A 12,633-nucleotide genomic window follows, 5' to 3' on the forward strand; every position below is an offset into this window, starting at 1 on the left:
ATCAATGTTAACCATCATGATAACACCAAAGAAAACATAAAACATGAGAAATTTTGTTCCCCATAAAAATGTTATTATGGCTGCAGTTGTGATATTACAAATATACTGGATACAGTTATTGTGCATTTTTACAGTATGGTAGTTTCAGAAAACAATTATACATGGATCATAATGGAAGTGAAAGTTACAATTATTAGCTGCTAGTGCATCATCCTGTGATATGAGACTCCAATTAAATAAGTGAAAAATGGTAAGATTTGGAATGTTTTAACAATACACAACTTGTGCCATAACTCAAATTTCTTTATTAATACAAACAGTTTCAAAATGTGTTCATTCTATCTTCAAGCATATATGGACTACTGCATTAGACATTTATCTAAACATGCAACAAAACTGCTTACAAGTAGATGGGTGCTCACTCCATAACTAACTAGGCATCATGTTTTACAAGTCACACATTTCAGAAAATTTTGAAGTCAACTTGCAACAACCATTCACAGTTGACAGGTGGCAGCACTAACAATTGAGGGTATATAAATTGTGTTGGGGGATGTGGAAAATAATACAGTCATTATCGTAATGCAGAAATGGAGTGATTTATCTGATGACCAAAAGGGTTTTATTATTCACTTTTGGGCCGAGTTTGGAAGCATTTCCAAAATAGCTAAGCCTATAATCTATACACATGCCACTGTAGTTAAAGTATATTGTGAATGATAAAATGGTGCTATACAAAACTGGTGGTGAGGCACTTGTGGTGCACCATGGGTGACAGAGGACAGGGGTGAAAGACAGCTGTGCAGAAGTGTATGGGTGAACAGACATGCAACTGCTGAGCAATTAACCACTCAGATGAATCACAGGGTTACCAATAGCATCTCCTCAATTACTGTACAGTGAACATTGCTGCATATGTCTCTGCAGCACACAACTGGTTCATGTACTCATGCTGACTGCTGTTCATTGGTGATGAAGGCTGGAATTTGTACACCAATACCATAACAGGATCTCTACTGAGTTGCAACAGATGGCCTTTTCAGGGGAATCATTTTATACTCCATCAGACAGACGGCTGTTGGCATGTATGGCATAAACAGTGGAAAACAAACACCCTGCGACAAACACCCTGCGACAATCATCAGAAGGCTCCAGGCTGAAGGGCTGGGTGATCTCATCTTTCTGAAAGGCACAATGGATCAATACAAGTATGTATTAGGATAATGCAACATGTCACACACCTCACAGTGTGCATGCATGGTTCGAAGAGCAGCAGGATGAGTTTAGCATACTCCTCTGGCCACCAACTCCCTGGATTTAAACTCAATCAAGAATTTGTGAGACCACCTCAGTCAGGGCGTTTGCACCACGTATCATCAACTGAGAAATCTAGAGCAGCTGGCCATGGCACTGGAGTTGGCATGGCTCCATATCCCTCTCAGTACCTTCCAAAACTTCACTGACTCTCCTCCTGCACTTTCTGCAGCAGTCCACACTGCACGATGTGGTTATTCAGGCTTTCGACAGGTGGTCAAATTAATGTGACTGAACAGTCTATATACCAACTGCCTTTCCCCAATACCTATAATGTTACTTTACTAGTGGAACAAGCACCCAGATACTTTTATATGAATTGAATTTAGATAAAAGTATGACATAAAAGTGTGTATACAGCTCAAGATGAAACTGACACTTTCTGGAACTTATTCTGTTAATAAACACACTTCAGTTGCAGGAGGGCTGATATATCAATTACAGTTCATCTAAATCTACATACATGCACTAAAATTCACCAAACAGTGTGTGGTGGAGAGTACCTTGTATCATTACTAGTCCTTTCTTTTCCAGTTCCACTCTCAAATAAAGTGAGGGAAAAATGATTATCTATATGCCTCCCTATAAGGCCTAATTTCTCTTATTCTATCTTCATGGTCCTTACATAAAATGTACTTTGGTGGCAGTGGAATCGCTCTGCAGCCAGCTTTAAATGCCAGTTCTCTGGACTTGCTCAATTGTGTTCTATGAAAAAAGTGTCATCTTCGCTCCAGGGATTCCCATCTGAGTATCTCCGTGGGCAACTCCATAATACTTGCATGTTGATCAAACTTACTGGTGATAAATCTAGAGTCAGCCCCTGAATTATTCAATGTCTTCCTTTAATACAAACTGGTGGAAATCCCAAACACACCAGTAGTATTGAACTCGGGACCTTTGCCTTTCGCGGGCAAGTGCTCTACCAACTGAGTTACCCAAGCACAGCTCACGCCCCATCCTCAGAGTTTTAATTCCACCAGTACCTCATCTCCTATCTTCCAAGTACTTCCCGAGTTCAAGTCTTGGCCCAACACACAGTTTTAATCTACCAGGAAGTTTTGTATCAGCGCACACTCTGCTTCAGAGTGAAAATTTCATTCTGGAAACTCTAGTAGTAGTCAAGAATGGGTAACACTAGTGTTCTACATGCAGTCTCCTTTACAGATGAACCACACTTTCCTAAAATTCTTCCAATAGGCTGAGTCAACCATTCACCTTCCCTACTTCTGCTCATTCCATTTCATATCATTTTGCAATGTTTGGCCTAGATATTTAGTTAATGTGGTTGTGTTAAACACTACACTACTAATGCTGTATTCAAACATCATGAGATCGTTTTCCCTAACCATCAGCATTAACTTACATTTTTTCAAATTTAGGGCAATCTGCCATTCGTAATGCCAACTAAAATTTTGTCTCAGTCACTCAGTGTTGATACAATCACATACACTGCAGTATCATCAGTAAAGAGGCACAGATTGCAGCTGACACTATCTGTTAGACCATTTAGGCATATAGAGAATAAGAGCAGTCCTATAACACTTACATGGGGAACTCCTGATAATACCCTTGTCTCTAACGAACATTCACTGTTGATGACAACATACAAGTGATAAATTTCTACCACAGCCCCTACACTGGCAGCATCAAGGAAATAATCCCAAACTCTAGCATAAGGGTACATCTTTAAAAAGTAGGGGTACTTCAAAGAGAAATGGATTTAGGTAGTTAGTAGTCTATCAAGACTTTTGCTATTTCTGGGCTTGTGAAAAATTCTCTACAACTAACATTAGTTTCTGTATTCTTTTCAATCAAGTTACAGTTACTCTGTAGAAAAGCAAATTTACATCTGAAAAGCTTCATACTAACTTGTAATAGTTAACACAAATTTTCAGTAGTGACTCTTTATCAAATTTTGTCTTTCTAAGAGGAGCACATCATTAATGATTCTTTTATATCACATTATTATTGTATACCATGGACTAACATCAATATGTTTACTGTTCAGCGTATCAAATTGGCCTAGTATTGCATTATATTCTCTACGGACATATTCTTACAATTCCTCTGAATATAAAATCTGCCACATAAATTCCCACCACACACTATATCAATCTATTCACTCATCCAAAATTTAATAGTATAGCTCCAGTTAGTTGTGAAATGCTCATATCATATAGTTGGACCTACTGTTCCTGCTATTTACAATGGTTTTCAATATTCCTGCTGTTGTACTACTTCAGTAATGATACAATACATAATGGTACATGCCGTACTTACTCTTTCATGTATCCTTTCATTCATTGTGGGTTTCCTCTTTTCTGCTCGTTTCACATTTAATATCCTAACTAGAGGTTTGATTGTTATACCCTGTGAAATAAATAAACATGATAATTAATTTTAATATTGCAGATAATAAAGATAAAATCTCAGTAACTGATTTGTGAACACCCATTCCCAAGTAAAAATAGCTTCAACAACTTATTATTAAAATAATTTTGTGCTCCTTAAGTGCTTCATTATGTTCCAATTACAAGGATTGGAACTTAAATAGTGGCAACTATTTCTTCACAGCTGATAAAAAAGAGTTACACGTTTGCACCTGTTACTGTCCTTCAAAGTAGTCACCAGCATTGTGTAGAACCTGTTGCCAGCGATGTGGAAGGGGTAGAATACCATTAGCAGAGCCTGTTCTGTTGATGTGCAAATGGAGTGGTCTACTGCCTGTCGAATCTCCAGAACAGTTCTGAAGCAAATGCCACAAAGTGGTTCCTTCATCTTCGGAATCAAATCAAAGTCACAAGGACTTAAGTCCAGGGAGTATGGTGGATAGTACAGTACTTCCCAGTCCCATCGACCAAACAGAGCAGCCACAGCTTGCTCTGTGTGCGCCCACGCATTGTCATGCAAAGTGGTGGGTGGGTTGCGCAGAAAGTGTCACCGCTTCTTTCACAAAGCTGGTCGCAGGTGATGCTCCAAAAACAAACAGTAATACTGTGCATTGACAGTCTGCCATGGAGGAACATAATGTGTTAGGATAACACCATCACAGTTATACATGAGAATCACCATAACTTTCACTATACTTGGGCTCTGACGCACTTTTGACTTTCGCGACGACCCATAATGATGCCATTCATTGGATTGGCATTTCAGCTATGGCTCATATGATGTGGCCCATGTCTGATCCAGTGTTACGATATGGCATAAGAAAGCTTCTCCTTCATCCTCATAGTGCTCCAAGTGCATCTGAGCAGCATTGTAACACAGCCATTTCTGCATTTCTGTCAAGTCATGTGGAACCCATAGTGCTGCAATTTTTCGTATGCCCAGGCATTCCTTCAGGGTGCGAAGTACAGTCGTATGTGCTAATCTGGTTTCATGGGCGAGGTCACGAATTGTATGGCATTGCTCACTGTGCACTAACATGGCAACAGCATGCACTTCTTCAGAGATGCTAGGATGACCTGATCTATGCACGTCTGCCACAGTTTGCTGACCTTTGATGAAGGCTTTTACAAAATGTGCCACTGTTCTATACAGCAATGCCAGTTCCTCGCATGCCTCTTGAAGACCTTGATGCCACTGTCATGTTGTATGACCTCTGGCACATTCACTCTTGATCCAACTCCACTGTTCCTGTTTCGAAAACATAGTGACACCATTATGTTAGACCACTCGCTCACAAGTGACTGTGTTTCCCTTGATTGCGCCCACGCTGGTGATGTGGGACGGGCGAGTCCATTTGCTCAGTGGTAAGGTAGGTATGTCAACAACGTGTGCTATCAGCAACAATAGTAGATAACATTGTATAGTGTCTCCACAGCAGTGTTACCACTATTTAAGTTCCAACTTATGTATAATTATAAAATCAAACATAATTACAAAAATCTTTAGACATGTTACTCACGAAGTCAGTCAACAACATCAGCTAGCTTTTATTTTCAAAATAAAAAGTATGAATATTACCATCAAATCACTTCAAAATTTAATTTCAATTTCACTTAATGCCTGGTCCCAAAATTTCACAAGGCCTAAGCTGTACTGTGGCTAATACTCTGTCGCTACACCATTATTTATCTATAATTAATGAAATTTCACTGTTGTTATTAATTTCTACATTCATATAAACAGTTTTCTGACATGTACTTTTATATTACTGTTTCATCAACAAAATAAATGACTCACAAACATTCAAATACCATGACTACCTATTCAGTAACAAAGAAATATTACACAGGGTGTCCGAAAAGACTTTCCCTGATTACATAAATTGATAACTCAGGCTAGAAGTAAGATACAAATATGAAACTTGTGTCGAATTGTTTACAACTATAAAAGTTTTTTTCTGTTTTAGGTTCACAGTATGTTGTAGTGGATGAGGTGCAGTGCCCAAGAAGCCATGTTAACCAATCAGGAGAAAGCACAGTGTGTCCTATGGTACCATGAGACACGATCACCAACCAAAGTGCAGAGACACTTCCAGACAACATTTGGAAGGAATCCACCTGATGCCAAGAGCATTAAAGCCTGGTATGAGAAGTTCAAGAACACAGGATCGTTTGCTGACCTTCTGAGGTATGGTCGCCCAAGAACCTCAGCAGACCGTGTGGAAGCTGTAAGGCAGTCTTTTCTGCAAAGTCCAAAGAAATCAGTGTGCAGGGCCTCACATGAATTACAGATGCCAAAAAGCTCTCTCCATGACATTTTACACAAACGTTTATCATTTTGTGCATACAAAGTGCAAATCGTTCAGGCATTGTTGCCCAGTGACAGTACACGTCGATATGACTTAGCGGTCGAAATGCTATCACGTATTGAGGATGATGATGGTTATCTCAGATGAATTGCCTTTTCCAACGAAGCGACCTTTTTTGTCAGTGGAGTAGTGAATCGCCATAATGTGCACATTTGGGGTTCACAACCACCTGGCGAGGTCATGGAGTGCACCAGAGGCAGTCCAAAGGTGAATGTTTGGTGCGCGCTATTGCACGATTGACTTATCGGGCCATTCTTCTTTGCTGAGGCTACCATCACATCTGCAGTGTATCTGGACATGTTCCAAATGTATGCTGTTCCTCAGCTGCTTCAGTATCATCCTGATGTCTTGTTTCAGCAAGACGACAGTGCACCGCCTCATTGGGATTCGGACGTCCGTGCCTATCTCGATATGACCTTTCCTGGGCGATGGATTGGTCGTGATGGGCCAATGCTTTGGCCTCCACGCTCTCCTGACATAACCCCATTACACTTCTTTTTATGGGCTTATGTCAAGGACGAGGTACACCAAACACGTGTACCAGATAATGAAAACCTGTGGCATCGGATAACTACAATTGTTGAATCAATCCCTCCAGTGATGTTGGCTAATGTGTGGATGGAAATTGAATATCGCCGGAAATTGAATATCGCCTAGATGGGCTACGTGCTACCAAGGGTGCTCATGTGGAAGTTTACTTTGATAGTTTGTAAACAATTAGACACCAGTTTCATATTTGTATCTTACTTCTAGCCTGAGTTATCAATTTATGTAATCAGGGAAAGACTTTTCGGACACCCTGTATAATGGATACTTTACTTCTGAAAATTAAAAATTTTCATCATGAAAGAAATCTAGGATAAATAATTGACTTGAAATTAAAATTTTAGTTTGGTACTAGTAACTGTTAAATATCAGTTAAAATAATACAATGAAATATATTTGAAAAGTGTGTGAATTTCTATTTCATAAATTATATTCCTTTCATTTTCTAGCAAATAAGTAGCAGAAAATCACTGACCTCTGTATACACTTCATTTGTGGCATGCCCTAATGAATTTTCTTTCCAATTGGAAACTGGTAATTTGTTTCCAACTGGACACTGGTAATTCAGGCACTTAACCTAAAGCTCTTATTATTAAACTCTTTCACTCACCTGAATGAATACAGTGAAGTATATGACAGCAATAGTTGTTGTAACAAACATAGGTTGCAGTGGAACATGCTTGCGATCAATGAGTAAGACCAGGGCAAATGCTACAGCCCCTCGCAGTCCACCATATGACATTACAAATTTGTCAACACGTGTAAGTTGGTGGAGCCGGAAATGGTTTGCAATAGCCGTCAACAGTATAACACCAATAGTGCGGTAGACAGAGCAAAAAGCAACTGTTAAAACCACAAACCATGTGTTCCAATTGTGATTATCATTCACTGTTGCAACTCCAAGGAACATAAATATTATGGTTTCTGATGAGGAACTTAGCATTTTCATGGCATATTTCACTGTGGTATGAGATTTGTGTGATATATTTGCTTCCACATAATTCTTCATTGTTATGCCACAGAAAGTTATTCTGTAAGAGAAAGTATGAATGTTCATTGACAACATTATGAGTTCTATTCTGAATCTGTTATGGTGATTTAAGCATGAAACATCCATGCCATAAGATGGTAACTGGGTACATAATGAGACATCAGCATACATCTGAATGAATTCTTATACTGCTTTACTACCAAATAAACGCTTAAATTTTACAAGTGCATGTTGCAGCAATGTACACTAGGCAGTTACATATTTGAAGTATCGCACACTTTGACTAAAGCAGGACCACAACATTGTTTTACCAACAGCTAAGAAGTGTTCAACTAGATATGGTGATGCTATTGCCTTTTGTGAACCAACTTTTCAATATGGGATATTTTTCAAATATACAAACTTTTGTCAAAAAGAGAAGCATGTGAAAAGTGAGAGAAAAAATAAGGACACGCAATAAGACCTGAATCTTAAAACATTTGACTTTTTACTTTAATACTTAACAGAGTGAACAATCAAGTTACAAAAACAAATCTTAGAGGCACAACTGTTCACATTACTAATACGTTTCAAAAAGCCATGCATGAAAATGCAATTTTTCAGGGGGTCATCTCTTGGGTTCTATTGACGACAGACATAAGGAGTCAAGGGGTTTGGATGGTCTTTGACCTTGCACCCGTATGTATACCTATTGGAAGAACAGGGAATATTGTAGATACCCTACAGTGCAGGGTCAAAATTTAAGCATTAAACACTTCCTCCAACCCACACAAATTGAGCAAATTGGTTGGTGCTTTTGCATCAAGTGTGGCATAGGATTGAGCTTAGGTGGCTTATAAAAGTACCATTTGTTCTTCAGCTGTTCGTGAGAAAATCCCTAAAAAAATGGTTTTTGAGTACAAAAATATCTATTGTGGGGATGGCCACTTCTATAAATTCTATCTGTGGAAAACCATACAAATTTTACCAGACATCCTTAAGATGATGTTCTCAGGAAACTGTGAAGCTTTTTTTGATATCATTATCTGTTACTGAGACCATGAGGTTCAAATTTACCAAACTTACGCACATAAAATATGCATGTAATTACAGGTCTGAGGTGTAAAAGCAGTTCTAAATGACGTAGTGAACATATGGAAAGGGTCATCAAAAGGATTCTGAGGTTACCAAACTACATTATTGATCAGCATTTTTTCAACAATAAAACTTTACGACACGCTCTATGTGTAATGGGCACTTCAGGCCAATACAAGTATGCCCAACGTGGTTCTAGAGTGAGAAAAATTGATCTAAAAAGGGTCTTAACATGTCTGAAAATAACTTTAAAAACTGCCAAAAATCATAAAACTGGAAAAGCTGCACATTCAGTAAAATATTTCTAAAAAAAATTTCATCCTTTTATGATACAAATCAGAAGCTGAGCATTTTTGATGAATTGCAATCAATGAGAAAAGACGCCAGAAAAAATGTAAAGCAAATGATTTTGTGTTAACCTAATATTATGAATATTTGTTGTTGTATTTATGTGTGAAGGTATACAAATGTGTCAAAGCATATAAATAAACTGTCAAAATGTTACTGACATAGAGAATTCGTTCCTCATGTGCAGCACACCCAGCTGTAGCAGGGAAAAGAAGGAAACCAGTGAAAGAATGTTCCTATCAGGGCACAAAAAATGTAAATATGTTCCTCTTTAAAAGATACTGACAGAGGAGTGGGGAACGAGATGCCTCTATCCTCATTCAACCTCAATTGCTAAAACTTCTGGCATGTGATCATATTTGTGCTTTTTATGCTGAAAGAAAGTAGCAGAGAGACAGGGATGGTGGAAGAGACAGTAGATACTCCCAGTGGGAGGAAAAGAGACAGGAGACAGTGATGATGGGAGGGATAAAGTGTCAGTGAAAGAGAAAGAGAAATGGATGGAGATAAAAACAGCAGGAGCAAAAGAAAGAGGAGACTGTGAAAATGAAAAATACAGATGAATGGAGACCATATCAAGTGTAAAAGTATGAAACCGGAATTTGGTTGCAATAATTACACATCTGTTGTTTGAAACTGATAAACAATATTTTATCCAAAATAGTCTCCATTGCTATTTATACAATTCTCACACCTCTCTGGCTGGCTATGAATGCCACGCCAAAAAAACAGTTCTTCTTTTGAAGCAAACCAGTCAGCGAGCCATTTCCGTATATTTTCATAAGAACTGAAGTGTTGTTCAGCAAGAGTGTGTCCCAGTGATGCCAATAGATGATAATCATATGGAGCCAAGTCTTGAGAATAAGCCGCACGCCGTTGTATTTCCCAACTGAATGCCTCGATCATTTCCCTGGCCCATTTTGCTGTGTGATGGGGCGTTATCATGGAGCAATATGACTTTGTGTTGCCTTTTTCCATATTCCAGACTTTTTCAAGTAATGATCCATTTCAATTGTTCATTTGCTGTTGGTAGTGATCAGTGTTAATGGCTTCAACAAGTTTTAGCAGTTCATAATAGATGACACCCTTCTGATCCCACCAAACAGAGCATTGTCTTCTTTCCATTTATGGTTTGCCTGGATTTGCCCATGATTTATGACGCTTAGGATTCTCATAATATATCCATTTTTCATCACCTATCACTATTCAATGGAGAAACAACTTTCTTTTGTATCTGGCAAACAGCATTTCACAAGTGGTCTTTCGATTTGCTTGCTATCTTTCATTCAGTTCATGTGGAACCCACTTTCTCACATTCGACACCATTCCCATAGCTTTCAACTGGAGAGAAATGGCTCTCTGCATCACATTCCATTGTTTTGCAAGTTCCTGTTGAGTTTGAGCATCATCTTCATCCTATGAGGCCTGCAATTCATTGTCTTCAAACTTTTTTGTGGTTTCCTGCACTCGTCGCTTCTCACTTCAAAATCATCACTTTTGAATTTTTTTAACCACTCAAAACACTGTGTTTCCCCAAGAGCATGGTCACCAAAAGTTTTTACAGGCATTCAATGCAATTCCGCAAGAGTTTTCTTCAAATGATAACAGAAAACCAATCTGTCCACAAATCCTCTTGTTCGTAGGCACAATACTCAACATGTTTATGTGTTTCAAACAAATAACAATTGATGGACCTTGGGATACTGTATGTTGACCTTGGCTTACTGTGTGTTGACATTCGTCGTCAGCTGTTACAAGAAGCAGATGACATTGCAGGTGTGGTTTCATGGGCCCTGCACTGATGGCTAGCACCATTTATAGGAAATTCTGGTTTCATACTTCTACACCTTGTGGGATCTGGACCCTCCCAACCTGTGTGCTTTAACATACAGGTATAGGGGAGAGTACATTTTGGACAGAAATTTTAACTTAAGGGTATAGGGGAAAAGGTAAGTTGGACCCCAGAACTTCTGAGCTGCTGAGGTACATTGGAGATGGTGGCATGGAGAAAGAAAGACAAAAAGGTGACATTGTCAACTAGTGAGAAGACAGTGGCACTGAGACATACTCTAAAACAAGGAGAGATAAAGAAGGTGGAGAGAGACACATATAGACAGGGGTAGTGACAGGGAGATGGTGAGTATGTAGGCTTAACTACAAAGAGAGACTGGGTAAAGGGATTTAAAATGTTCTTTGTTAAAAGAGCAGGAATATGTTTGCATGCCAAAATCTTTGAGGAGGAAGGCAGAGTGAGGATTGAGGCATTTGGTTCCCCACTTTACCGACTGGCTTTTAAAAAGGAACACATTCATCTTTTTTGCGAAATGACATGATCATTTTTCTGCTGGTATAGCTACCACCTGCAGAAGTATGGTATAGGCATCAAAGTTAAAATAAACTTAAGAATACCACATACTCAGTAATCAGGATCAGATTCTCAGCTACAAAACGTTACACAGGATTAAAGGAAGCTAGGAATGATAGAGTTTAAATAATTCCATCAGCATAGAGGTAGTTTAGTAAGCCATAATGTTTCCCAAGAAGACATTGTGTCTTTTGTATACAGTGACTTAAAATAGTGGAAAACATATGTGGTTTGATTGTAAAGGATCTGAATACTGATCCACCTAAACACAAGCCATCTTAACTACACTGAAGAGCCAAAGAAACTGGTATACCTGGCTAATATCATGTAGGGAATTAACACCATGAATCCTGCAGGACTATTCATAAATCCGTAAGACCATGGGGGTGGGGGGTGGATATCTCTTCTGAGCAGCATGTTGCAAGGCATCCCAGATATGCTCAATAATATTCACGTCTGGGGAGTTTGGTGGTCAGTGGAAGAGCTTAAACTCAAAAGAATGTTCTTGCAGCCACTCTGTAACAATTCTAGATGTGTGGGGCATTGCACTGTCCTGCTGGAATTGCCCAAGTCTGTTGGAATGCACAATGGACATGAGCAGATGCAGGTGATCAGACAGGATGCTTACATACATGGTCACCTGTCAGAGTTGTATCTAGATGTATCAGGGTTCCCATATCATCCCAACTGCACACACCCCACACCATTACAGTGCCTCCACTATCTTGAACAGTCCCCTGTTGACATGCAGGGTCCATGGATTCATGAGGTTATCTCCATACAGTACATGCCCGTCTGCTCGATACAATTTGAAATGAGACTCGTCTGACCAGGCAACATGTTTCCAGTCATCAACAGTCCAGTGTCAGTACTGACAGGCCCAGGCAAGGCCATGCAGTCATCATGCCCTTATTGATGATGTTTTGTTGAATGATTTGCACACTGACATTTTTTGATGGCCCAGGAATGATATCTGCAGCAATCTGAAGAAGTGTTGCTCTTCTGTCATGTTGAGCAACTCTCTTCATTCATCGTTGGTCCCATTCTTGCAGGATCTTTTTTAGCCACAGCAATGTTGGAGGTTTGATGTTTTACCAGATCCCTGATATTCATGGTAGACTCATGAAATGTTTATATGGGAAAATCCCCACTTCATTGCTACCTCGGGAATGTTGTGTCCCATTGCTCATGCACTGACTATAACACCACGTTCTAAATTGCTTAAATCTTGATAAC

The 12,633-nt window shown here is 39.2% G+C and overlaps 1 protein-coding gene across 1 annotated transcript in view; it reads right to left on the reverse strand.

Moving 5' to 3' along the window:
* Positions 1–12,633, reverse strand: part of LOC126176285 (sodium/hydrogen exchanger 3) — a 649,283-nt gene that overhangs the window by 136,663 nt on the left and 499,987 nt on the right. The window contains exons 4-5 of the mRNA XM_049923434.1: positions 7,230–7,650; positions 3,595–3,684 (exon numbers count right to left, since the gene is read on the reverse strand). Coding sequence (XP_049779391.1) covers positions 3,595–3,684; positions 7,230–7,650 — 511 coding nt within the window. The remainder of the gene's footprint in view (positions 1–3,594; positions 3,685–7,229; positions 7,651–12,633) is intronic.

This window comes from Schistocerca cancellata, chromosome 3, assembly GCF_023864275.1.
Source record: "Schistocerca cancellata isolate TAMUIC-IGC-003103 chromosome 3, iqSchCanc2.1, whole genome shotgun sequence".
Taxonomy (NCBI): Eukaryota; Metazoa; Arthropoda; class Insecta; order Orthoptera; family Acrididae; genus Schistocerca; species Schistocerca cancellata.